The sequence below is a fragment of the Stigmatopora nigra genome, chromosome 22 (genome assembly GCF_051989575.1).
Source record: "Stigmatopora nigra isolate UIUO_SnigA chromosome 22, RoL_Snig_1.1, whole genome shotgun sequence".
NCBI classification, from domain to species: Eukaryota; Metazoa; Chordata; class Actinopteri; order Syngnathiformes; family Syngnathidae; genus Stigmatopora; species Stigmatopora nigra.
The window spans coordinates 4057975-4085246 of record NC_135529.1 but is presented as its reverse complement, the minus strand read 5'-3'; the positions used below and the strand labels follow the sequence as shown (position 1 = coordinate 4085246).

The window sequence follows — 27272 nt, the reverse complement described above, 5'->3', positions numbered from 1 at the left end:
ATGTATGAGATTTAAACTTGTACATTGGTCACGCTCCTTATAATCCAGTGCGCCTTATTGTCCAAAAAATATTGAATATGTTTTAGTGGTGTTTTTTATCCCTTTCAGATTCCTAAAACTGACATGCTACACTACATTGGGTACTTGAAATAAACATTATTCATAGTTAACTGGTGAAATCAGTCAAACAGGTTTAACAAATGTGTATTAGTAAGTTTCGGTTCAGTGGTAATATATTTTCCTTTATGGGGTGACATACAGAAAGTGAGGTTTAGATGAGAAAGTGTGTTTTAAAGGAGGAAGAGCAGAGGGAATGACCTACAGTGGCTCATGTGCGCACGGTTGAACGCATTTGAATCCAAACATCTCCAACATGCACCACTCGGATACTCCGGGGCCAAATCGGCCTGCAGCGTCCAATCAGCCGTTGCCTTTTACCACCTCGCCGCGGGCACTCCGTGTATGTATGTATGTGTGTGTGTGTATTTGCACGCATTCACAAACACGTGCTTGTGTGTTTACAGATAGCTCCCCTCCTCACTACCCTACACTGCCAACCCGATTTATCTTCAAACAGACAGCTCACCTTCGCCGTCTCTTGCTTTTTGCATTTATCGCTGAACGCCCACCAACCCGCTGTCATCCGTCCATTTCTCCTCCATCCATGTTCGCTTCCTGCTGGTTTTGACAGTTTCCCAACTTGCGCTTGAGTGGAAACATTTCAACATCATTGGATGAACTCTAGTTTTAACAGAAAAAAAACTGAGGGTTTCAGACACGGCGATGAAAAATTTAAGTGCAGGTTACGCATGGATGGAGATGTTGGCACGTTTGGTTAAGCAAAGTTTGGCCAGAACTCGGTTTAAGCGTATGAAACTCTTTTGAGTGCCACATAAGAAAAGGACTGCTGTTTGACAAGAGTGAAGAACACACTGGTGCACAATGATAACATGCGTTCATCCATTTTTCATATTGCTTATCCACTTAGGGGTCACTGGAGGGAAGATGCTGAAGTTTGACATTGTATTTATAGCCTTGATAATTTTGCTACAATTTGTCGGGACACTGCAATGACATTTTAGCATAACACTTTTAAGCGATAAGCAACAACACAAAACTGAGATGCACTGCCTGCCTTGTTGGATGCACAGCTTAGCTTTGGCTAACAGCTTTAGCTTCTGGTAATTAATCTCATTTGCCAGTGCCTGGGATAGGGACCGGATTTGAGCTTGGTAAGGCGTCCACAGAATCCAAATTTATTCAACAAAAAAATCATCAATTAAATAAAATATATAAGCTATTATTCCTTTCCAAAATCACAGATACAATTCAATTTGTGTTATTTTTAGGGCAAATGACACTGTGAAGCATTCATTTTGTCACCTGAGGCGCCCCCTCAGAATTATGACATCACAAATGTATTGTGGATTATTTTGAAATGAAAAACTTCATCATATCAGCACTGGCCTATCGTAAACATTAGAAATTATAGCCTTTAGACCACCCAACTTTGTGGTATCTATAGTATGTTCATATCAAGTGTAGTTTGAGGCCAAGCACCTTTATAATTAGTAGTCCTGAGTCAAACAGGAGCATGAGTACACTTGGACTTGGTAGGCTATGCAGAGCGGAGAAGATTAGAATCAAGTGACCTGTATGCACTGTCACTCACCAGCGTTTCCAGGCTTGACGGAGCGAAAGTCCGTCACATCACATCATTTCGCCTCTTCTCTGACTTGTCCATTTGCATTTGCCAGTGCAACTCCGTCTGTACTCAAGCTGCACAAAGACACAATTAACACGCATCAAATGACGCTGAAAACAAGAAAATAAAGCAACAATGACAAATCAATGCAATCATGCAAGAAAGTGCTCACCCCACTGCTCCAGGTTTCTAGATGCCGTTATGTCAGCATGACGGCGAGTTTGTCGTGTTGTAGTGCGATTTGGCATGGGACTCTTTCACACTGGGCTGCTGCTACCTAACAATGTGAAAAAGCATTGGCTTGCATGCAATCCAGTACTAACAGAACACATGCTGAGCTCAAGCACATATATATAGGCAGATCCATCTATCGATTTTCCTGCATTCTATGAAGCAAATAATGAATCAATTTACATCTGTGCAGACAGACCATTTTGTTAAGTCAATGATGAAATGCTTGGCCTGGTTGAATGGTTCATTTCATTTTCTACCTCATGAAATATTTCAGCCCATTGCACTCATTAACATTCATTATTTGTACACTCATAACACCACCTGAATCACCTCTGCATCAGCAGCACGGACGCACTTAAAACATCCCATTGGCGTTTTCTTGTGTGTTCTTAAAAGTGGATGCAGTTTTACCTGCAGGCATGCACCACATGATGAAACCCCAGTCACGCTAACGTGAGCATAAACAGTTCACCAACAGCTAGAGATCAACTTGTTAATGTGTGCTAGGTGAGACCTTCACATTCAAAGGGTCATATCCCTTTTTCTTCCATGGGCAAATCACATGATATCTGGGCTAGATAGATGAAGTAAGGTTAATGGGAGTCGTGAGGACTCGTCTTACGTTAAATCAAATTTGCAGCAAATTACTGAAAGTAATGGGCTTTGTATCGACAGTATTTGCTTTCATGTTTTTATCTTTGACTTTACTGCTACTGTATTGTTTTCAACGTCATTCATTCATCTTCCCAGCCGCTTTTCCTCACGGGGGTCATAAGGGTGCAAAAGCCCATCCCAGTCAACTGTGGCAACCAAGGAGGGTACACCCTCAATTGATTATCACCCAAATGCAGGACAGAAGGAGGAGACAAGAGGCCCGGATTTAGGGCATAAAAGCGAGGTGGTTGGATGGGAGTACAGTACAGGGTGAGAGTATGAAACAAGGGTAAAATGTTCTTCAGATAAATAATTAAGTTTCATTGTTATGCATGTCACAATATGTCATTAAGCAATCCAGGGGCCACAATTGATGACTAGATTTTAACTGAAAAACAGTACATAAACACAAATCACAGATACTCACTGCACCCTGTTGGCCAATACAGGGAACTCCACAGTACACCGTAAGGACGAATAGTGTACGTATATTCGTATGTACATGATAAGTCAACGCATATGTGGAATATTTTAAAATATTTGTTTACCTTTTATTACAACTTGTAGTTTGGATTTCATTGCTTTAACCCTCCTCAGAATGCAGGGCGATGCCATAAAATTGTTAATGATGCACCATTATCATATTATAAAAAAAATATCAGAATACATATATTGTATCTCACACAATATAAATTTGCAAACATATGAATTTGAAATATTAAAATAATTATTGTCACATTAATATTTAAAACATATATGTACCATATTCATCGATGAAGCATAATTCAAATGTTAATGCTTTGACTGTAGACATATCATATCAATTATACGGACATAAATGGTTATGAACGTGTCTTTTACTTAAAAAAAACAACTTTTATTACACAAGCATCCTCATCACCAAATACTAGTGTGGCATTAAGCTGTAATGTAACCTCCTTTGCAAAGAGTAGCGCTATTGCGCCAGATGAACTGGCTACTGAAGCCAATGGAAAACAAAGACGAAGAAGAAGGGAATGCACTAGATGAGAACTTACCAGAAAAGAGCAGAGATTTTTTTTCACAATCTCCCTATGACCTTACATTCTCGAAGGATTCGACTCTGCTTATTTATAGTCAGCATTTACTTGGTCGTGTGACCTGTTAATAGTAACTCAATCGAAGAAGGAAACGATTTCGGGGACCTAAACGACAAAAAAAACAGCTTCCACGGGAGCCAGCGCAAGATAGCGGGAAGTAAGTGCAAGATCCACGTATAAATAATGATTCAACGGCATGATAAACAACTTTGCAACGGGAGATCATTCAAATAAACCAATAACGTATTGTGTGGTTTAAATAAGATAAAAGATACAGCACGCATATGCACAGTTAAGATAGCATTTTTTCAAGGCAATTGCTCGTCAATGCATGCTAGTGAGCGGTTTCTGTTTCCGGTCCAAATGTAATGCACAAAAAAGATAAACACTTGGAAAATTATTAGAACATGCACACGTGCGAAGTGTGTTGCATGGGTAAAAATATTTTATAATACATTAAGTATAGATTGAAGACTGCTAATGTCCATTTTATTTGTTTAGCTGGTGCAAGTTATTTATTTTGAAGTGAAGGAGCGGTCACTTCCGGCTTGTCATGATTAAGATTGTAGCAGATCAATTTCAAAATAGCAAGTAGTTCCAAGGATTAACGAAATTATTTTCTGATTAGTTTTCATAATATCAAGACTTATATATTTTTTCACCTTTTCCCATTGGGATCTACATTTCTTTTTAAAGATTTCAATGTGATTAGATAGGAGATTTGAATCTGTGGGCACCCTCTTAGGGATTTGCATTTTCTCCATGTCTTTCAGTGGTTTTACTCTTTGTAATATTTTAGGCCCTCTCGCCTTTTAAAAAACATGAATGTTGGTTCTATTAATTACTTCAAAAAATCTGTAAATGCATTCTTCTACACACACGTTTTGATTGACTGGCGACCAGTCATTAATCCATACACCCTCTCTCTTGTCAGCGTCCTGATGGTGTATTTCTTAGGTTGAAGAATCCCACCCGTCACACTGTCTCAATCTGCAAATCCAGCATGTCCATCGCCAACACGCCCACCAGCAACGACGCCTGCCTGAGCATCGTGCATAGCTTGATGTGCCACCGGCAGGGCGGTGAAAGTGAGAGCTTTGCCAAACGGGCCATTGAGAGTCTGGTTAAAAAGCTCAAGGAGAAGAAAGATGAGTTAGACTCACTTATCACCGCTATTACCACCAATGGCGCTCATCCAAGCAAGTGCGTCACCATACCAAGGACATTGGACGGACGACTGCAGGTAGGATCCGCCATTTTCCCGCGTTGACATAGCAGTATACAGTTAAAACATTGTTACATTGTAAAAATAACTCATTTGACCCAACTGACCTACTGATAAATAACATTTATACCCTGTTAAGAAACGTGAAATTCAATTTGTTTGCAAATCTTGTGTGCACCCCCAAACCAGGTGGCCGGACGCAAGGGTTTTCCTCATGTGGTTTATGCCAAGCTTTGGCGCTGGCCCGACCTGCACAAGAATGAGTTGAAGCATGTCAAATACTGCCAGTATGCCTTTGACCTCAAGGCTGACAGCGTGTGTGTCAATCCTTATCACTACGAGCGAGTGGTCTCCCCGGGCATTGGTGAGAATATTTTCCACATTTTAGAATACACACCCTTATTTTCCATCTTTGCTGATATTTTCTTGCTTTAACACCCCACCAGACATATCAGGACTGAATCTAACGGGCTCCAGGCCCGGCTCTGCGTTGATGGTCAAAGACGAGCACGATTTCGATGGGCCCCAGAGCCTGCCTCCCATGGATGAGGGTCGCTCAATGCAGACCATTCAGCACCCACCGTCGGGGGGCCGCCCGGGGCCCTCTGACCTATTCGCCCCTGCCAACATGCTCCCGCCCGCTGAGGCGTCCACCTCTGCCTCCACTTCATCGTTCCCCGCTGTTGCCACAGGATCAGCTAGTAAGTACTCAAGCATCATTATGAGAAAAATCAATACGAGAAATAAATAAATGATTGAAACTTCAGGTGGCAACACAGTCTGGTCAAGAAACAGCAGCTTCACCCCAAATACACCACACCACAGCAACGGTCATCTCCAACACCATCCTCCCATGCCACAGCCAGCACACTACTGTGAGTCAGCCAACTAAACCACACAGTACAATTTTCCAAGGTTTTGCTGGTCTTAAACGCACCAATCTCATCCTTAGGGTCAGTCCATGACGAGTTTGCCTTTCAGCCCCCCATTTCCAACCATCCTGGTGAGAACATAGTACTCCATGTAGACATTTTACTCTTAACAAAATGGCTTTAATTGCTAAGTGTTTATTGTGCTTCAGCTCCAGACTACTGGTGCTCCATCGCCTACTTTGAGATGGACCTGCAGGTGGGCGAGACCTTCAAGGTGCCGTCGTCATGCCCCGTCGTAACCGTGGACGGCTATGTGGACCCGTCCGGTGGTGACCGCTTCTGTCTGGGCCAGCTCAGCAACGTCCATCGCACTGAAGCCATTGAAAGAGCCAGGTACTTTTCCAAATGAAAATCAGCAAGGGGCACAGAGGGGACATGGGCCGAAAGGTTATCCAAAGTGTCACTGAATAGGCCACACCCTCATTGAAAGTCCAGTTTTATACATTTCCAAACTTTGATTTGAAGCCTTACGGAATGTCGACAATCAAATGTATGCAGTATTTCACAGCATTAAAGATGATAAACGGTTTGAATGGTCTGTCAGGCTTCACATCGGCAAAGGCGTGCAGCTGGAGTGCAAAGGCGAGGGCGATGTGTGGGTGCGCTGCCTCAGCGACCACGCCGTCTTTGTACAGAGCTACTACCTGGATCGCGAGGCCGGACGGGCGCCCGGGGATGCCGTACACAAGATCTACCCTAGTGCATACATAAAGGTTAATCTTGCCTTCAATAAACACTTATTTGCAGAACCATTTACATTCATATCTAGGTGTGGAATAATCCCTATGTGTTGTTTGCCAGGTGTTCGACCTTCGTCAGTGTCACAGGCAGATGCAGCAGCAAGCAGCGACCGCTCAGGCAGCGGCGGCAGCGCAGGCGGCTGCCGTAGCGGGGAACATCCCCGGACCTGGCTCGGTGGGAGGCATCGCACCCGCCATCAGTAAGTTTGAACCCTTAACAAGATAATTGGATCTTTTACAAATCATGTTGAAAATGATTGGCTCATCTCTGAAACTACAATCAGGGGTCCACAAACTGGTCCCCTTGGGTCGATGCGGGTTCTTGTTTTGGTTCCAACCGACCAGGACAATCAGTTTAACCAATTCCAATCTCGTCGTCAACTGTAGTACTTTCGTCCACAGGCCTGTCGGCGGCGGCCGGTATCGGCGTAGATGACCTTCGCCGCCTTTGCATTCTACGCATGAGCTTCGTGAAGGGCTGGGGGCCCGATTATCCTCGGCAGAGCATCAAAGAGACCCCGTGCTGGATCGAGATCCACTTGCATCGCGCCCTGCAGCTCCTGGACGAGGTGCTGCACACCATGCCCATCGCGGATCCCCAACCCCTCGACTGAACTCGTCAAAAGAGAGGGACTCATTTTTAGATAATCGTTGTTCTCGTCCGATGGATTTGGACGTGGTGTAGTGGTAACCCAAGATTACGCAATTGGCCCCAAAAGAAAGAAATTGTGGATCTGTCCGACTCCTAAACTAGACCACAGTGCTGTATTCTCCACATGATGAACATTAATGGCTATTTGTTGTTGTTAAAAACTTCCTGATATTTGAATCATCAAATTTGCAGTTTTGGTAGCCACCTCATTAGGTACACATGCTTAAAAATCAAAAAGCGGTTGACAGTATTTTCACATGTATTAAGAACTATGGAAGAAATGCTGAAAAGAGAGCAGGAAAAAAGTAAGTCACCATGTATAATAGAACTATTTTAAGAAATAAGGGTTGAGCAAAAGTCGAGATTTGCAGTGAAATTTATGAAATTATGTGAAGTCATGATTTAGGGAGTACATTGTATCTTTATGATGATACTGGGGCTTTAATACAAGAGAAAAGTTAGAATTTATTACGTAAAGATGCAGCATCCAGAAACTTGAATTGTGTTAGGGAAAAATGTCTTTACAAAAAAGGTAGAACACTGAATAAGGTGGATCATTTCTTTCTCGCTGTCACAAAATTAGGTTGAATTGCCCTCCAGTATATAAAGTAGCAATGACAGAAAATGAATATTCTGAGTTTTATGCTAGTACATTTATATCAAGTTCTATGTCTTATGAGAATATTAGGAGAAAATGATTTGAATGTATTAAGAGTGAATAAAACACGACAATATGGAAAGGAATTTTAAAATTATCAGCCCACAGTTTGATCTGGTGACAATATGAGAAAACCAATGGTTAAATTTACAAGCAAAAACATGTAATATTGTATAAAAGCAGTGCAGGTGTCCATTTTTTTATGATTAAATGTTCAGTTATGACTCAAAGGAACTTTACTTATTAGAAGAGAACATGTAATTTTGCAAGAAGTAGAAAACATCAGGTCAAATTGAAATTACACTTCAATATTTGGCAGCAGGAATAAGCATGAAAAAAGCTATCCAGAGTTAACTTTATATTGCTTTATAGTTAACATTCAAATTTCTAGGTCCAGTTTTAAGATTATATAAAGCCACCAGTTAAAAATACAATATGTTTATCATAGAAACGTATGAGCAAAAGCTTGTTTTCCCAGATCTTTTTAGAATGACTCAATGTGAATGTTTTGTTTTTAACATTGCTTTAATGTGCACCTAATGTTGTGGCTGCTAACTGATCCTCACACGATAGTATCAGTTTAAAAAAACAAAATCTTTCCCAGCCATTTTGATACATGACACATTTTTTCATATATCTTTTCATGAAATTTGCATTTTTAGCACTTTATTTGGACTTATTTAGCCGTACACTAAAGATGCCATTGTTTTTCCACCAACATACAGTAATGTGTCTAGTCTGTTGTATTATTTTTTAATCACGTGTATATAAATGGAATTATATATCTTTGTAGTGCATGTTGATGTCAATGATTCCACATTTAAACTCACTTTTAAATAATAAATCAAGTCATCAGTGATACAAACAAAAGACACCCTCTCAATATGGCTTTGAAAAGAAACCGTCTTTATTAAGTAACTTTAATATCAGAAAAATAAAACTCTTAAAATTCTCTTTACAGCAAATATATATATAGATATATATAATATCAGTGCTTTGGCCGCAATAACTTAAAAGGCCCATTTATAAAATATAATCTTGCTATTTTTCTTTTTAATCTCCGGTCTCCACCCTATTGAGAATTGAGATCTTAATATATGCCGTAAGACTTTCTCCCTACAAATACATAAAGTATTAAATTTAGCACACACAGAAAAAAATCAGCTACAGAGAAAACAAATGTCCATATCTTAAACACGCATTAGCAGGCAGCTTCGTTCTTCGGCAGTTTCTATTTTGAATTAAACGTAGGCATGCTTGTGCGCGGACATTCCGTATTTCAGTGGAGGCATTTCGACAAAAAAAAACTAAACTACAAGCGAATAAAGCATTGCAAAGTCTTCATTTTGTTTATCGCCTGGGCAAGGGAGAAAAAAAAATAGAAAAATGTAAATCTTATTGTAAACACTGGAATATACTTTATCGAGATATATAGATTATGAAATGTAACAAAATAAAAACATTCTGTATATCTCAGTCCTTAACAACAATAATATAATACAGTAATTTGAGGGTTGATCGTGTATATTGCATTCAACCTCACCAAAGAAACAAAGACATAAAAAAAGGACGGACTCTAGATAAGAAGGGGAAAACCTGGCGCCTTTTTCTTTTTTTGCACGACTAATGCAATAAAAAAAGCAATTCTCTAAGAAATCAAATAAAATCTACACGAAAAACTGAATCTTAGTGATGTAGTGTCTAAGTTCCAGGTGACCCAACAGTAGTCCGTTAATTCAAAGATGAGATGATTTTTATCGTCGGGATTTGAGGAATGGACCAAAAGGTGAGCCGTTAACTAGGTTTGTACCATCAAATCATTCTTTCCTCCAACTCAGGTGGCCTCTTGCATAGGACCGGTAACTATACGAGGAAATCAAAGTCCTATATTGTTTTTTTTTGTTTTGTTAAGAACATTCAAGGGGCTGTTCTGAGATTTACAGCAGTTTTCATTAAAGGAATGTTAGCACAAAGGACTTGTTGCCCACCCCAAAAAATAAAAAAACAAAAAAATAAATTGCATGGTTAAGACAAAACGCCGATGTGTACATTACATCAGTCAAAAAAAAAGGCCACGTTTTAGTTGTTTGAACAGCAAACTGTTTTTGTTTCTCAAAATTCAATCTCAGGCACGAGTTTGATTCGTAAGCGATTTGGAACCTGGCGTACGTAGTGAGTGGCCCGACAGTGAGCTGGGGAATCAAAACATTAGCACCGCTAAGGTGTCGTCCGGTGGAGTGTTAAGAAAAAAAGGCGGGTTTTCATGCCGCTTTGGTATGTAATGCGTGAATGTATAATACCACTGGCTAATACGATCGGGGCCCTTTGTAAACATCAGCACCGGCGCCCCAACCGGCTGATGGCGCTCGCGAGAAACGGCTGCGAATTCCAACAGATACGGCGGTTAAAACATTTTTCCGGTTGCTACATTTAAGGATTTGGACGTCCGCCGGTTAGACATTGCGCAGTCGGAGGGCCCGGGTCACGGGCGACAGGCACACGGGGCAGGCGGCGTCGGGGCCCCGGCAAATCTGGGCGGCGCACTCCAGACAGAAGAGGTTGTGGCCGCATGGCACCAGGGCGGCCACGGCCCGGCCGTCGGCGCAACGGATGCACAAGAGGGAGGCCTCGGGCGGCGATGACGACGAGCTGTCGCCGGAGGAAGAGAATGGCGAGCAGTAAGATGGTGGGCGGTGGGCGCCAAAGGGGATGAGATGCGTCTGCGGCGCCTGGGAATGCTCGAGGGCTTCCACCCCGGTGAAGGTGGGTGAGAGGCGGGGTGTCCCGGGCTGACTCGACTGCAATGTCAAACAGAAAAATTGTAAAATCCAAATGTCTCAAGAAAAGCAAAATGGTTGATCTTTGTTTTTCAAAATTAAATCTGATAATGAAAATTGGGGAATTTGTACACTTTCAAACACAAATCATCAAAAACATGTTGGGTTAACCACGCATTTATTCAACATTAAACCACAGCTACCTGAACAGGATGTGCATCCAAGGCCTGAAGATTTTGTTGGTCCACGAAGGGGCTCCAGATATGTGGCGGCGTACCGGAGTGGGACAGTCGGCTTGTGGAGATGGTCAGAGGTTCGAATCCTGCTGAGGAGTTCCAGCCAGCTGGCACAACAGTCTCCTCAGAGCCTACGGGGGGCAGGCCGTCGCCAAACCAGAAGCTTGTGGTGACCGTGTTGTCGTGGGTGTTGTTGTTGTTGTTTGAATTGGCGTTGAATGAGCAAATAGGGCTGAAGTCAGCCATGCGATTGGTGCTGCCTCCACCGTAGTAGGAGTCGTTCGAGCTAGAGCCACTGCCCAGGGAGCTGGAGCTGTCGTTGCGGTAGGAGGAAGACATGCGAATGCCACCGCCGCCGCCCGCGTTGGTTCGCCGTGCGGCGTCCGGATTGGCCGGAAGGAGGCCTCCCGCACGGAGCCACCCGGCTTCGCCGATGTTGTCGAAGCTGACGTCTGTGCCATTAAACTGGAAGTCGTTGTCGTCGCTGCCGACCGCTTTGGCGCCACCACCGCAGGCGCCCGTGCGCAGTGCAATGTGCGCCTCGATCTCCTCGCGGGCGTGGTCCACGTTCTCTGGCATCCCGGTCACTTCAAAAACTGGCTCTTTATCACGACTGGGGGTCACAATGTAGGTGTGTGTCTGCTGCTGAATTCGCTTAATGGTCGCCCCTTCAACAAAAACAACAACAACAAAAGCACACTTAAATACTAAGTTTGGGCACCTGTTAATACAAGCACTACCATACATTTGTTTTTTATTTCATATTTTTTAAGGAAGATCCTTTGTACATAGAAGAACGTACGTACCTTTCGGACCCACCACCAACCCTACAACGCAATACGGCACGCGCACCTGCACAAGGAGGGGGAAAAGGTCAATACGTAGCATTTTGGAAAACCAAACCACATGAAATAGTTCTGAAATTAGAGAATTTAAGAGTTACACACTATTACCTGAATTGTGGTCTGTCCAGGTAAAGCAGGAATCCCCGGCCCAGAAGCGACCGACAGAGAGCCCGCTTTGCTCCGGGTGGCCCGGATGAGGGAGAAGTGCTCAGCTGCCGACAGGATCTCCCGCTTGGCCACACACACATCCTCCTTGCGTCCCGTCACAACAAAAATTGGCTTTTCGCCCCTCACAGGCGTCTTGATGTAGGTGTTTGTTTTGGCTCGGAGTGCTTTAATCTTACAGCCTGTGTGTAAGAAACACAAAATTGTATTTGTTAATGGAAAGCAAAAAATCACTGTATATAAAAAAAAGTTAAAATGGCGAATAATAAACAGCACGCTAACCTCCTCCAGGTTAATTTCATTGAACATAATTTCCAATTTATTTGTATTTTACTTGTTCACTGGTGGGCTCTCAGTGGATGATCATGAATACCAATGACTGCCATGTGCGTCCAAACTAATAGGATGTCTATTGCAATGAAAACCAATCTTTTATAACTTTCAATTGAAGAAATGCGTTCATGTAATTTTCAATACCAGTTCAACAGTGCGGGGGGAAACGGCTCGCGTGACCGTTTGTGTCTTTCGTGTAAAAAGTCGAAACTTAAAAAAAGCTTTCATCCAAGGCTCTTTCAAGTCGAGTGGCGCTGGGCTGACCCACTTTGTGGCGAAGGTAGGTAGGCTAGCCGCACTCGAGCTAATGATCCACGTCAAAAATGAGTTGAAAACTACATATCATGTTCAACCAATATACCCAAGACAAACTCCAGCATCAGAAACTCATCCAACAAAACGTAGAAAATACCTTAAACTCAAATAAAGGCGTATAAAAACGGTTCATAAGATGGTCGATGCCATAACAAAAGGACAGGCTTAAAGTTAGCTCACTCGACCTGCAGCAACACGGTCCAACATAAGCAACATTACGCACATGGTTGTGTTTTAAAGGAAAACTTTTCCAAAAAGTCTCACCCTGTCGGCCCACGATCTCCGCAACATGCTCAGAACTCGGCACCTCCACGCATTCGGTTGTGTTGACACTTTTGCGGCGAGCCAGCATCAACGCCTCGGCCTCGTAGCAGCCTGCGCCTCCGCCGGGTTCTCCGCAGTATAAACCGGCGTCTTCCAACCGCTCTTCTCCGTTGTAAAGTAAAACCGTTTCCACTTGATCCAGGGCGGACGGCATCACGGAACCGCCTGGCCCCGAAGGATGCACGTATTGATGGGCCTGCGGTAGCAACGGGCTACCCGACGTGGTCGGAGCTTGTAAGTCCTCGTCCTCGGGCGTGACTGTTCCTTCGTTTCCCGAAGTCGGTCGACGGTGCAACGGCTTTAAGTCGAGGACCGTGCCGAGGATGTTATAACGGGGCGCCGGGATGAACTGCTTGTGGTGGTGGTACAAGGCTGGGCATTCATCCGTATGCTCGACAGCTGCCTGGCTTTGAGAGGCGAGCGGCTCGTCTAGGCCCATACCGGCGAAAGCGTGCACAAGTGGCGGCGGCGGGACCTCCGATTCTCCCTCCTCGGCCTCCAGCAAAGATGTACTACTCGGCATGATTTCGCTATATGTTGAAGATATGAATTCGAAGGGGAAGGGAGATAAGTGAGGAATATGAAAATAGAAAGCGACCGGCGCCCGGTGGTTGGAATTTTGGGTCTGTGATGTGTGGCTTTTGTTTTGTCTCGCCAGTTCCTCCCAGCGCGGTAATCTCGCTTGGTTTAGCTCTCGCGATATTTTAATTATATGGGTCAAACGAGGCGTGTCACCAGGTTCTCCAGACACTTGAATTTGTTTTTTTTTTATATAATATACAATGGATTTGATGAAATTGAATGATTTTGGTTAAACAAACTGACAAAAGCCAGGTGGGTTCCGACCTTCCTGTGTTCTGTTCATGTTCTCCCTAGTCTTAAGTGGATTTTATTTGGGAACTCCAGTTTCTCCCCTACTCCCCTAAATGCATCCATGGTAGGTTAGTTGAACATTCTAAATTGCCCCGAAATGAGAATGTTGTTTGTCTCTTTGTGCCCTGGGATTGGCTGGTCAACAGTTAAGGATTTCCCCTGCCTGGTACTCATAGTTTGCTTCAATAAACTCCAGCACCCCCGTGAGCCTTTGAAAAGAAAATGAATTACTAAATGAAAAGTGAAAAATTACAATTCTAGTTAGTCAGATTTAGGGTGAAAGTGGAGGATTAAGATGAGCATTACCTATGTAATGTGTATGTAATCTTTACAATTATTAGGGCGAAAATAAGGGGAATTTGTTGTTTCAAATGAGCATTTTGATACAGTACGGTAATACGTAAACCTTTAGGTACCCCTTTGCGACCAATGGGAGAGATGCACGGGCTGGGCTTTGACCAAATGACAGCCAATGGGCATCTCATGCTTGTAATAACGTTGCTTAGAATTAGTCGCATCCGGGTGAGGCACTCTTGAGGTGAGCCGATATTATTGACAGTAACCAAGTGTTGAAAAACAAATATCTTATATTACTTTAGCATTTCTTAAATGATAAGTGCTTAATGTGTGTCTCGTTGTTAGTTTTACGAGTGGTGCTTTCATTTTTCGTGGCACTTGGGCTGGACAGCCTATCGGTTAGCATTGAGCTAACTCACCGCTAATGATAAATTCCGGGTTCGCTCAACCTGTCAACATTTTGGCCAAGTTCTTTCCTCGGCGTCACGCCTGCTCTCTTCCTCACAGGTTCCTCGTCTTTCTTGACTTTGAAAGACAATGTACGGCTCTTTGCGAGTGGTATTGCAGGTGCTTTCGGCCCAGCTCCTCCTGTGGGGTTTGGCGCTGGGCTCCGAGCTTACGTTCGAGCTTCCTGACAATGCCAAGCAATGCTTCTACGAAGAAATCCAAATCGGAACCAAATGTACTCTGGAATTCCAGGTATGTAGACTTCGTTTACGACAAATATGAAGCACGGACTGTTACTAGTCCTCGGTTGAAGACGACTTCTGCTGTTAAAGTCAACGTGTCCCCCACCTAATACTTTTAATCTAATTTCCAAAATTAGAAATAAATGCTTAATCACCAATGAAATGTAATAAAAAGTGATGGAGAAACGGAATTGTATCAATTTTAAACCGGTTCTTCCAGAATGTGTCTTAGATGGAAGATGTGCTTTATATAATTATTTTTTAGGTCACGTGCAACAATTAAGGTCACAGCCACTTTGTTGTTTTTAATTTGAGAAAAAAAAATATTGAATCACTAGTCAAAATGGTTGTTCAGTTAGTTTTATTGTGTCGGGGAAAAGAATCTAAATATAGACATGATGGGTTTTTTCAATGTTAGTAACTAGGGATGTCTCCAATACTTAATTATTTATTTTTACGTCCGATTTGACCTGGGTTTTTTTCCAAAATAACTTGCCGATACTGGCCCAATGGCAGAAATGTTAGCAGGATATAATGAAACCATTACATTACAAATGCCATTAAAGTGAGCCCTGTTGGTACCTTTTTCAAGAAACACACAAAAATATGCAAATGTCCCTTTTTGACAGGTGGTGACAGGGGGGCATTACGATGTAGACTGCCGCCTAGAAGATCCAGATGGCACAACACTCTACAAAGAGATGAAGAAACAATATGATAGCTTCACGTTCACTGCAGCCAAGGTTGGCACGTACAAGTTCTGCTTCAGCAACGAGTTCTCCACTTTCACGCACAAGACTGTCTACTTCGACTTCCAAGTTGGGGAGGATCCACCACTCTTCCCCAATGAGAACAGGGCCACTGCTCTCACCCACGTGAGTTCATCACCACTCATCAATTTTCTACTGTACTTGTTCTTCTAAGGGTTTGAGATGTGACTTGAATCCAATTTTTAAAATATCCTAATTGGATCTTCCAGCTGGAGTCAGCCTGCGTTTCAATCCACGAGGCCCTCAAGTCGGTTATCGACTACCAGACACACTTCCGCTTACGTGAGGCGCAAGGACGCAGCCGTGCTGAGGACCTGAACACACGCGTGGCCTTCTGGTCCATCGGTGAGGCTCTGGTCCTACTGGTAGTCAGCATCAGCCAGGTGGTTCTACTCCGAAGCTTCTTCTCCGATAAGAAGACGACCACCACTCGTGTTGGATCATAACGCACGCACAAACACACACACACACACACACGACTTATTTTCAAAGAGTGGATTAGAACAGCAGAAAGATTTGGATCATATTTTGTTCACCTGCAGTTTAAACTCAACTCTCTGGAAATGAGTCCCATACATAGATTTGATTGGTGGTAAAGCAAATGATTGTGCTTTTAAGAAATCTACTGAAGACGGGTAGCAAAAGCGAGCCCCTTCAGTATTTGTACTCCTCTGTGTTTTGTGTTCTTTTTTTAATGTTGTCTTTTGGATTTGTTTGCCATTTTCACTCGGACTGCCTAGGAGTTTATTCAATAAAGGTAAAACAGGATTGAGGTAAATTTAGCAGCATGAGAGCATGAGTGTTTGACCTAAAAATGCTCCTAATCAGAAGAGATACCTGTAAATATTTGTTCAACAAAAGAAAGAAGGCATATATGTCCTGAGGTTTACAACTTAGATGTTTTTTAAGCATTTTTGCGACAATTCATATATTGCAGTATGTTACAGTTAAGTGGCTTCTCGGACATTCTGGTTGGCTTACAATTATACCCAAACAAAATGTTTTACCAACCTCCTTCATATTCATGTTTTAAACCTCATAATTATGCCTAGAGTTAGTCCTCTGTATTATAATGTGGCCCTTTAAAATTAATCTCTCAATATAAATGTAGAACCTCACTTTTTATATCAGTGTTACAACACTGTGTGCACTGAGTTTTTTTTTTAAACAATTCCAAGGACACTCAATGGATGGGTTAAGTTATTGGAGTGACTGAATAAACTCATCGTTCAAACTATACTTAGTGTGAATGTAGTTTATTAAATAATTATGAGACGTATGCAATTTTAATGACATATTTTTTGTGCAACCATATATATTGAAAAATATCATAAATTGAAGAAAAAAAACGCAAATGGGCTATGGGACACCCCTTATTGATTGGTTAACACCGCATATGAATTTAAAAAAAATACTTCAACATGAATTCCCTGGCTATGCTTCGTTTGTCCCGCAGAGGGCAATGCAATCACATGCGCGAGATCCGTCCACAGAATCCAGTGTTTTCAAATCCACCCCGATTCGTTTGAAATTTTAGACATATTCATCAAGCAGGGCATCTGATAAGATATGCATAATTTAAAATTTAAACATTTATTGAACTCATTACGCACTCAAATGAATGGCACGATACCCGTCCCCGTCGAAGAGATGTTAGGAACTTTTCGAGGTTCCCTAGACAGGAAGTAAAAGCGCACAATGGGTCCTTAAGGGAGTGTCGCAACTCTCGTTCTAAAAAAGCTTTGAGTTCGGTGCCATTGGAAGCACGCAACGCCAATCAAACGACGGAGTAGAGAAAAGGGGGAGCACCGTTCCCGGTACTGCGATTCGACACAGGCAAAAGTCGTGATCATCTGGCGAGGACGTGGGAGGACTGCCACCTTCCCCTGTTTACCTCACCGACGTCAACACCCCCTTCTTTTCGGGCTGAGATCTTTGTCCGGCTCTATGTTGATCCCTCGTGACCGATTTACTTCTTGACCAACTCGTTTTCCCTTCGTCGAGTGAAAGTGTGGCGAAATACGTCGAGAGGGTGTTCCGGAGAAGGTTACGATAAGGCGCTTGTTGTTATTGTGGTCGGTGTTGGAGGTGGATTTCCCCTTTTCTCACTCCTCGGCCCTCGAGGGAATACCATACTGGGCATCACATGAGTAATGCATCGGGAAGAAGCTCGAACGGAGGCCGTGCTTCTGGCTGCTGGAAACATTTCTCGCGGTGAGTTTTTTAAGAGAGAGACCAGTAAGGGGAGCCGGAGACGGGCAACGCTAGGCTAAGGCCAAGCTAGTTGGGCTAGCTGGCTAGTTTGAGGAAGTTGGGCTTGCCGGGACAAAGAGTTAAAAATAAACCATTCGGCATCGAAGTATGCGTCGGGTGATGGAGCGGCGTTCGGTTTATTAAGCGAACAACTGAGATCCAGCTGCTTCATCGAGTCAAGCTGCGAACAAAAGACTCCACTTCCCTCCACCTGCTTCCAAGCACACAACTCTGACGGGGATCCCCGGGGATTCCCCCTTCCCCTTCGCCACTGCTAACGATCTCCTTTAAGTCCAAGATGGATTTAAAGACGGCGGTGTTCAACGCGGCCAGAGACGGAAAGCTACGCTTGCTCGAAAAGCTCCTGGAGAACAAAGATGTACGCGAGGTGACCAAGCTGATGGGCGAGAAGACGAATGGTGCCACGCCGCTGCTCATGGCTTCTCGCTATGGCCACCTGGACCTGGTGGAGTATCTTCTCGAGTGCTGCCGGGCGCCCGTCGAGGTCGGCGGATCGGTCAACTTCGACGGGGAGACCATCGAGGGAGCCCCGCCGCTATGGGCCGCTTCAGCCGCCGGTCATCTGAAGGTGGTCCAGTCACTGCTCGGACACGGCGCCTCCGTGAACAGCACGACGCTGACCAACTCCACGCCTCTCCGGGCAGCCTGCTTTGACGGTCACCTGGACATCGTCAAGTACCTCGTGGAGCACAAGGCCGATCTGGAGGTGGCCAACAGGCACGGGCATACGTGTCTTATGATCTCTTGCTACAAAGGACACAGGGAGATCGCTCAGTACCTGTTGGAGAGAGGCGCTGACGTCAACAGAAAGAGTGTTAAAGGTAAGGTGAAGTTGCTTAATCACCTTTTTGTACCCAAAAGGTGGATCTAGCAAACTGAGGACGCCCTGAATTCTCATAATCATAAATGAACTACGTTTCACAGGTCCTCGAGTTACTTGCCCCCAAATGTGAAACAAAGTTGTAATGTAATCAACTCTCAAACAGTGACTTAAAACAATTATGTGACCATGCTTGAAAAGATAATTAAGATATTTTACTGAAATGCTCTACCAGCCACCAGCAGTGTTTTAGGAATCTACATTGTCAATTCTCAATTCAGTTGAAACTGAATGTGGAGCAACCTGAAGGCCAAATGTGCCTACCTTGTTTATTTGTTAGAGGCTATTGATTATCTTTGAAAGGGACAAAGAGGTACAGTGTTTACTTTTAAGACCAGAAATCAGGGGTGTTGCACACCTCCGTCTCTGTTTTGGAAATGCTTTTCAAACTATCAAGTAGATTGACTCGCTCACTCCCCTTTTCAATCATCTGCCTTGTCCATCCAGTTTGTATACATTTTTGCTGATGCTAAAATCACACTGAAAAAAAATGCCTCCTTGCTCAAATGATGACAAATTGACTGATATAGAGACCACCTGGCAGTGTGCTTGGAGGCGACGATGTGTTATTTAGCACCATGTTACCCCACCAGAACCACAAAATGATGCATTCTACTGTAAACATCACCCTTTTTTCTTAACTGTTTCTTTTTCTTCAGGCTGGTGGTAGCGCTCAAGTCTATCCCTGTTGACTTCACTTGACAGTTGTGGAGCAGATCACAACACATTAGCTATTTGCTGTCGGGTAGACCCTTCACCAGGGGATAGCCCATAGGGGCCCTGTCTGCTCTCCAAAACACTTGAATTCACTCCTGTGCCTTTTTGTGGTCATGCAGGTGTCCCAATTTGGAACAACAATTGGAAAAGCAATTGCACAACTAACCCAACCAAAATGAACAGTCATGGAAGAATGAGGCTGGGTGTGTCTGAATAAGCTCGGTTTACGTAAAGGAGAAACTGGCAATTAATCACTTTATTTTGAACAATAAGGTTATCACGCATAGATGTCTATTAGCATCTCACTTATGATGGTACGCACAACTGGCCCAACAAAAATCAACAGTTATGGAAGAAAGAGTCTGGGTGTGTCTGAATAAGATCTGTCTACGCAAATGAGAAACTGGCAAATAATTACTTTATTTAGAACAACACAGGTATCAAGCGTAGATGTCGGTTAGCAACTCACTTATAGGTGGTACTGCTTTTGCATTTTGTAAAAGACAAGGAACTATTGACAAACAATTACATGATCATCATCAGCTAAGGGTGCCAAAATCCGGGAATCTTTAAAGTTGGATGTTTTCCATGGGATATTTTAGGACTCACATGGTTGACCAATTTAGGATAGGGTTGCAGAGCGGCCTACCCTCATGTGGCATGGATTATTTTTCTCCTAATTGTTCTACTGGTAGCGTTTCTCGGAAATTACTTCTCACCACTTTTCCTGTAGAAAGAGGGCACGTTGCAAGTGTAACTTTTTTTCCACTGTAGACTCACTGTGCCCGTGACGGTGTTTTGTAGTCGCAAAGAAGAACTTTTCACAGAATAACAAACATGACGTGGGCTTTATACAAATCCACAGTCAGTTATCCAAGTACAATTATGGAGAGTGGATTTATCCTGTGATCTGATTTGCTGCGCATCATCGCAGGCACCCTATGGATATTGACAAAAAAGTAATACCAATAGCAGTGGATTTATCCTGTGATCTGATTGCTCTTCTTTGCGGTTTGTCGCTTCGCGGGGCATTCTGGTCCCCACAATCCGCAAAAAAACAAGGTATTACTCAATCGCAAAATGAACGTTTTTGATCATTTTCACTTTTTTTTTTTTTTACATGGTGGGTACTTTTGCCCACAGTCAGTTATTAGCCAAAATGAGCACAGAGTGTTGCTCATTAAAAAAATACTGTACCACATGGGGCCAAGTACTTGTACTTTTATGATTCATATTGAAGATAAGATGAAGGGAAACGAAACATAAATGCAGAAGCACATGTTGGTGATTCAGTATACTCTATCATATATTTGGACATGAACGTTTGTGCCTATTCAATATGTTTCATCACACTGGATGTGAATTACAACAATTGAAATTCGAAGACTTCCATTTTATACTTTTTAGAAAAATGAATGTTACCAAAGAGGGATTACAATATTTTATGTGAAATGACAAAGTCTTAGTGTAAAGGAGACGATGTATTTTAATAGGAAAATTTCCAGAATGTAAAGTACTCCTGACTATAAGCAGCATCTACTGGATATTTTTCATATATAAAACGCACTGAACCCACACATCCACTTTAGTATTATGATATATTTACACCAAGAGCAGCTCATTAGCCTATCCTCAAAGAGGAGGGGTCTGATTTGATTCTAAATCGCATTGGCCTGCTACTATCGTTGGGAGTGTTATCCTGTAATTTGAGTCATGTGTGGTATGACGTTCATTTATCATCACACTGTCGGGAATAAGTGCTCCCTCATTCCGAGGCGGCCTTTGTCTATCTTGAGATTGTTTTGGCCTCGTAAGCAGAGTTCACCGCACAGACATTGGTTTATTCGAGAACATCCCCAACCACTAAATCTCAAGCAGGCTTGTTGACATTAATCCTCAAATGCACTCTTTCAAAGTTGGTCTGTTAATAGCATTATTGTTGAAATCAATCCAAGTTACGTCACATAACCTTAAATTCTCCCGCTTATTTTTATGTTGATACATTGAAAAACAAACTATCTCAGACGCTTGTTGGTATTTGGGTCATATCCAAGAAGAACTTTTAGTATTTCTGGTTGAGTTGTTCAAAAAAAAGTCATTTTACCGTGGTCCATTTGCAATTGTAATTGATTACCCCCTATTATTTCCTATGGGATTGGAACACACAAATGAACCTTCTAAGCACTCTTATAAGTTAGTTAGTACTAATAGAGTACAATACCACGTGAGCAAATTTGGGTCAATACGTTGAGTGGAAAGAATATTAATTGTACAGTGCAGTCAGTAGTTCTTGTTGTGACTTGCTCAGAATGCCCCACAGGCTTAAATTCCTGTCCTGCCAGGTTTTACCAGTTAGCACAACTTGGCTGCCATGCAACAACCATTACTCACTATGTGAGGTGAATACAAAGTCTGAGAAATCCCTGTCCAGCTGCAGTCAAATATGCTTATTGTGAAATGACATGGTAGCCTGAGAATTTCCCTCAAAGACATGTCTTGTAAACATGAAGTATCTTGTTTCAAACAATGTATTAAACTATGCAATATAGAAAGTCAGTTTACTCTATAACTAAGTTCTGTGGCTCTATTTTAGATTTGAATACAATTTATACAATGTGAAAAGCATTGTGACAATTTGCACTCTCATATTAGTGAAGTGAAATCATTCAAAATCAATCAATCAAATGCCAAGTACAGTAGTTGTCTGTCTTGGTTCTGAATCTTTGTACTTTGTTTTTCCCCAATATATTTTGTGAGCTCTTTGGTAAGGCGACAACTGCTGTGGTTCTTAAAAGAAAACCATTACCCTTTATTATACCGGACTAATGTTTTGAATTTGTGGTCTTCTCTTAGGCAACACGGCGCTTCACGACTGCGCCGAGTCAGGTAGCCTAGAGATCATGCGGATGTTGTTGCAGTACCGGGCAGCCATGGAACAAGACGGCTATGGCATGACGCCGCTCCTATCTGCTAGTGTCACGGGTCACACCAACATTGTCGACTACCTGACCGCACACCACCAGGTGAGGCTCGCCTACCAGGACAGGGCTCCTCTGCTCTTATATCTTATTCAGAGGTTGAAATTTGAACGTTCCGTTTCTGTTAGACGAGCCATAAGGAGCGCATCGATGCCCTGGAGCTGCTGGGAGCCACATTTGTGGACAAAAAGAGAGATCTGTTGGGAGCCCTGAAATACTGGAAGAAAGCAATGGACTTGAGATATATGGACAGCAATAGTGTGGTCCATAAACCTGAACCCAAGCAGTTGATCATGGCCTACGACTATGCCCAGGAGGTGAGTCTTTTAAAAGAAGCAGTTGTGGTTAAGTTGGTGTGTAGCACTGTTATTAGTGTTATGTAGGATTGATTTTATGGTGTGTCATTAAACTCCTGCCACAAGCAACTGAAAACTCAAAATTTCCCATTCAGCATTTATAGTGTACTGCAGAAGGGCAAGTCAGGGTATTGACAACATTGCCATTGAAAAAATAATGACATTGTAGCTTTCTAGTGCTGTGCTGGCTACTACAGTCAGAGAATCCAAAGCCTTTGCCTAGCATGCCAGGAGATTGAGTTTTCCGAGTGTGCTCAATGCCACATTCTGGCAAAAAAATAAAATGGCACTAAACAAAAATGTTCATGTTACGAAAAAACTTCTGGAGCAAATTTATTTGGCCACTAGTGGAACCACTGTGTTTACTAATTGCTGGAGTTGAATCTACTAGCGAACAATATCCTCAAAACATCTCCCATACAAAAGGAATAAGCCCAGTGTCCATTTCCCAGGTTACAAACGGCGAGGAACTGGACGGGCTCATATCAGACCCCGACGAGATGCGCATGCAGGCTTTGCTCATCCGTGAGCGAATCCTGGGCCCGCAGCACCCGGACACATCCTACTACATCCGCTACCGCGGTGCCGTCTACGCCGACTCGGGGAATTTCGAGCGGTGCATCAACCTCTGGAAGTACGCCCTGGACATGCAGCAGAGCAACCTGGACCCCCTCAGCCCTATGACGGCATCCAGCTTGCTGTCGTTTGCCGAGCTCTTCTCATTCATGCTACAAGACCGCGCCAAAGGCCTACTGGGCACGTCGGTCTCCTTCGAAGACCTCATGGGTATCCTCTCCAAAAGCGTGCTGGAGATTGAGCGGGCTGTTCGCCAAAGGCGCTCACTGCCACCGGATCCCGCTCAGCTTAGCAAGGCGCTATCCATCATCCTGCACCTTGTCTGTCTTCTGGAGAAGGTGCCCTGCACCATGGAGCAGGACCACTTCAAGAAAGAGACCATCTATAGGTACAGTGGAAGCTCTATTATTCAACAAAAACTCTTTTGACCCATAAACACTGTACAAATGAGGTGTTTCAAAATTGCTCAAACTTGAGGTGTATATTTTTGTTTCTCGTGAGCAGGTTCCTTAAGATGCAGCCGCGTGGCAAAAACGGCTTCAGCCCGCTCCACCTGGCCGCCGACCGCAACACTACCTGCGTGGGCCGCTACCCCGTCTGCAAATTCCCCTCGCTCACCGTCACCGCCATTCTGATGGAGTGCGGTGCCGACGTCAACAGTCGAGATGACGACGATAACAGGTCTGTCCCAAGTGTTTATTTGTGTCATTTTCTTAGCACCGTGTTTGATGCCATTGTTTTGTTTTTCTCCCGTCGGCCAGCCCGCTCCACATAGCCGCTTCCAATGGCCACTCCGACATCATGAACCTGCTGGTGTCGGGCGGCTCTCACTTTGACAGCACAAATTCCTTTAGGCAGACGGCCTGCGAGCTCCTGGACGAAAAAGAGCTGGCTCGGAATGTCGTGCAACCCATTAATCACACCACGCTACAGTGCCTGGCCGCCCGGGTCATCGTCAAGCACAGTCTCTGCTATCAGGGGAACATCCCAGAAAAACTGGAGGCTTTCGTGCAACTCCACAGATAATAATTGGAAATAGATGTTTTTTTTTATTTTATTTACAAAGTTGCCGTTTCAATACAAAGTGAATGGAACAAACAGGATTGGATCAATTACATGGATTTATCCTTTTTTTTTTTGCTTCAGGGAAAAACTTTTTGGCATTTTCACCTGAATGGTATTTATTAACACAGATTTGAACTTAAGAGATTTTCAATTTGCTGGGACTTCAGGTCTTTTCTTTTTTTCATCAACATGGTTGCCAACAGCATTCACCATCACGGCTTTTTCCCCCCACCAATATTAAGAAGCTGGTGTGGATTCTACACAAGTCATTAAAATAAATAAAAAAGCTTTATATTAACAAAGCTTGGCTGACAAAGGGGGGTCTGCTAACACCATAAGTGCTTTATTATCCTCCTACTATGCACAGGCTAGGCTGTTGGAAAGAGACTGTTTTTCATTCACTTGTCTGTGCAATATCCCTCATATGTGTTTACCTCATCGCTGCCGTCAGGACTTCCAATTTTTTTCTGATCACTAAATGGCCACCTTCGGATGACAGCGTTCCATAATGGCCGCTGCGTTTTTCAATTCCCAACAATAGCCTTGGGACTGATCACGTTTGCACATTCTCGCTTTTTTTATATATATAATTTTGTTGTTTTTGGAGAGCAGAGAGAAAAAAAAGGGCTTTTTTCATCATTTGTAAGATTTTGCAACACATTCATCATTTCCTTAGTTTTCTTACAGAAAGAAAAAAAGTACAACTCCCGGGAGCAACTTGGTCTGTATCAGCACTTTATTGACAGCAGAGATTAAGACTCAATTCACATTTTAACAAATCCGTTTGACAATAAATCCATGTTGCACTTGTTTATGCTTCTGTGCTGCGGTTATTGTGTTCACCTTTTCCTTCAATTATTTGTACACCGCTAATTGAAATAGAATACCTACATTAGATAAATTGGCCAAAAGGATGATTTTGTCATAACTTCCGATGGCAATATGGTATGATGTCCTCAAGTAAAACCAATGAGGAGGAATACATTAAGACACTAAATGAACATAGATTAAGGGGGACAAAATCTTGAAAGTTGTTTAAAACATACACAATCCATTAAAAAGAAAAAGCATAACATTTTAGTGGCGTTGGTTCTATGAATGAGCACCTAATGCGTGGAAGACATCCTGCGTTTACTCTCCTCCCATACACTGACCTTTAACCTTTAAGGATCACATGGCTTCATCACTGTGTGTCGGTTTAGTTCCTAGAAGTGGCCAAAATAAAAACATACTGATGATTTATAGCTTGTTTGTGCGGCACGTTAGACTGACTCTTTGCTATAAGAGGGGCCGGTAGCCAAGGGCTGCCTATTTTCTGCACTAACTCTCCCCATAGCCGCTTTCAATATTACCCTTTCTTGACTAAATTTTTACGTCACATGGCCGGTCTTGATCTGTTATATAAATAAACCTTGAAAAAGGTTACGTAGTTCTGATTCATTTTCAGTCAGCTGTGAACTGAGTGACTCATCAAAACACAAACTCGTTATCGCATGATAACGTAAATCCGCTTTGTTTTAGACGCACATGGTCGAATCAAAATCTTTGCGGAATGCGGTGACGACAGGGCAAAGTCCAAAGGCCAATTTTCTGCCTCATGTAGTAGTTGCAGAAGCTCCTTTTTCCCTGGCTTACGTATGGCAACACATACTGTGTACACTGTCAGAGCTGAAATAAAAAGGGCGCTTCCTCCCAAAAAAAATAAAATAAAATAGACATGACTAAACCGGCGAGGTCTCAGACTGGTTGTATGGTCTACACCGTAGTTTGATGGTTTGTATTTTCACCCGCCCAATAGGTGAGCACTATAGACTTTTTTAGGTATGGTTGAGACCAAACCTGGTCAAAGAAGTTGACTTGCATCTTCCTTTTCTGGTCTTTTGCCACTAATCTGAGCTCAATCCACGTGTGTCATTGCACCTATATTTAGTCCAGAATAATGCCCAGTTCAGAACATGGCCTACTTTAAGCCTGCCACGTGTGGGTACCTGCTGGGACCCTCACACCAGACAAATGCTATAAAGAAACACCTTAAAGGCACAGTCTTCATCATTTTCATTCCAGCGAAAAAAACAACAACTTGCAAACCCATGGGTACATCATTCATTCATTTACTGAACCGTTTATCCTCAAAGGGTCACAGGGGGTGCTGTAACCTATCCCAGCTAACCACTGGCACCAGGCGGGGGACACCCTAAATCGGTGGCCAGCCAATCAAAGGGCCAAAGGAGGAGAACAACCATTCCCACTTACTCCAATGGGCATTTTAAATTGTTCAACCAGCCTACTCTGCATTTAGGAAGAAATACCCAAAGAAAACCCATGCAAGCCCGGTGAGAACATGCGATCTCCACACGGTGAGGACAGCCCTGGGATCAAATGCTCGGCTATGGTATAATGATCAGGACCAGCAATTCTTTTCACTTCTTTCATTAAGACCAGTTCATTACTAACAAACGCAAAATAACGTGGATTGAGGATTTTTTTAAAGGAGCCGCCGGAATGTGCACCTCCGAGCTTTCGGGGTGTTCCCTTTCACACGTTGAAGCAAAAAAAAGTATTAATAGCTCAGCATAGACAAACAGATACCCCAATGAGGCCCACACTTTTATTTTCCCTTATGAAATCTGAAGAAACATATCAGCTAGTTGGACAAACTCTTGGGTGATATTTTGAGCGAGTGCAAAGTGTGCGTTTGTTGACTCTGCACACGTGTGGGGGGAATTGCAAAAGCACAGACACATGCCAGCCCGCTCCAGAGGTCTGCTCTCATCGGGTCAATTTACACAGAGATTTCTCATAATCTTGTAAAAATCTCTGGAAGCAAATTCACAGAAGTCTATAAATTCCAAGTGTCAACATCATCTTTTCATTTTAAATGTTCTTTCTGAATTTTTTGATCAGTTTTATTTGTCATTAGATT

The 27272-nt window shown here is 43.0% G+C and overlaps 4 protein-coding genes across 4 annotated transcripts; 3 read left to right on the top strand and 1 right to left on the bottom strand.

Annotated features, from left to right (window-relative positions):
• Positions 1–3564: 3564 nt before the first annotated feature.
• LOC144215714 (mothers against decapentaplegic homolog 4-like) lies at positions 3565–8103 on the top strand. Its single transcript, XM_077744810.1, has 10 exons — positions 3565–3829; positions 4607–4915; positions 5087–5261; positions 5344–5598; positions 5665–5772; positions 5850–5900; positions 5979–6162; positions 6374–6542; positions 6631–6769; positions 6972–8103. The coding sequence occupies exons 2-10, from the start codon at positions 4676–4678 to the stop codon at positions 7181–7183; spliced, it is 1533 nt and encodes a 510-aa protein (XP_077600936.1). The 5' UTR covers positions 3565–3829; positions 4607–4675; the 3' UTR covers positions 7184–8103.
• A 661-nt stretch (positions 8104–8764) lies between these two features.
• LOC144215877 (RNA-binding protein MEX3B-like) lies at positions 8765–13541 on the bottom strand. Its single transcript, XM_077745070.1, has 5 exons — positions 12815–13541; positions 11846–12084; positions 11699–11744; positions 10860–11560; positions 8765–10677 (listed from the first exon to the last, which is right to left on the bottom strand). Exons 1-5 carry the CDS (start codon positions 13395–13397, stop codon positions 10333–10335), a joined length of 1914 nt encoding a protein of 637 aa, XP_077601196.1. The 5' UTR covers positions 13398–13541; the 3' UTR covers positions 8765–10332.
• Positions 13542–14182: 641 nt separating this feature from the next.
• Positions 14183–16740, top strand: LOC144215961 (transmembrane emp24 domain-containing protein 7-like). The gene is made up of 4 exons (XM_077745194.1): positions 14183–14285; positions 14552–14743; positions 15363–15608; positions 15713–16740. The coding sequence occupies exons 2-4, from the start codon at positions 14582–14584 to the stop codon at positions 15947–15949; spliced, it is 645 nt and encodes a 214-aa protein (XP_077601320.1). The 5' UTR covers positions 14183–14285; positions 14552–14581; the 3' UTR covers positions 15950–16740.
• A 540-nt stretch (positions 16741–17280) lies between these two features.
• LOC144215765 (protein fem-1 homolog C-like) lies at positions 17281–25161 on the top strand. The gene is made up of 6 exons (XM_077744899.1): positions 17281–18598; positions 22228–22397; positions 22481–22669; positions 23161–23672; positions 23789–23965; positions 24046–25161. Exons 1-6 carry the CDS (start codon positions 18055–18057, stop codon positions 24308–24310), a joined length of 1857 nt encoding a protein of 618 aa, XP_077601025.1. The 5' UTR covers positions 17281–18054; the 3' UTR covers positions 24311–25161.
• Positions 25162–27272: the final 2111 nt, after the last annotated feature.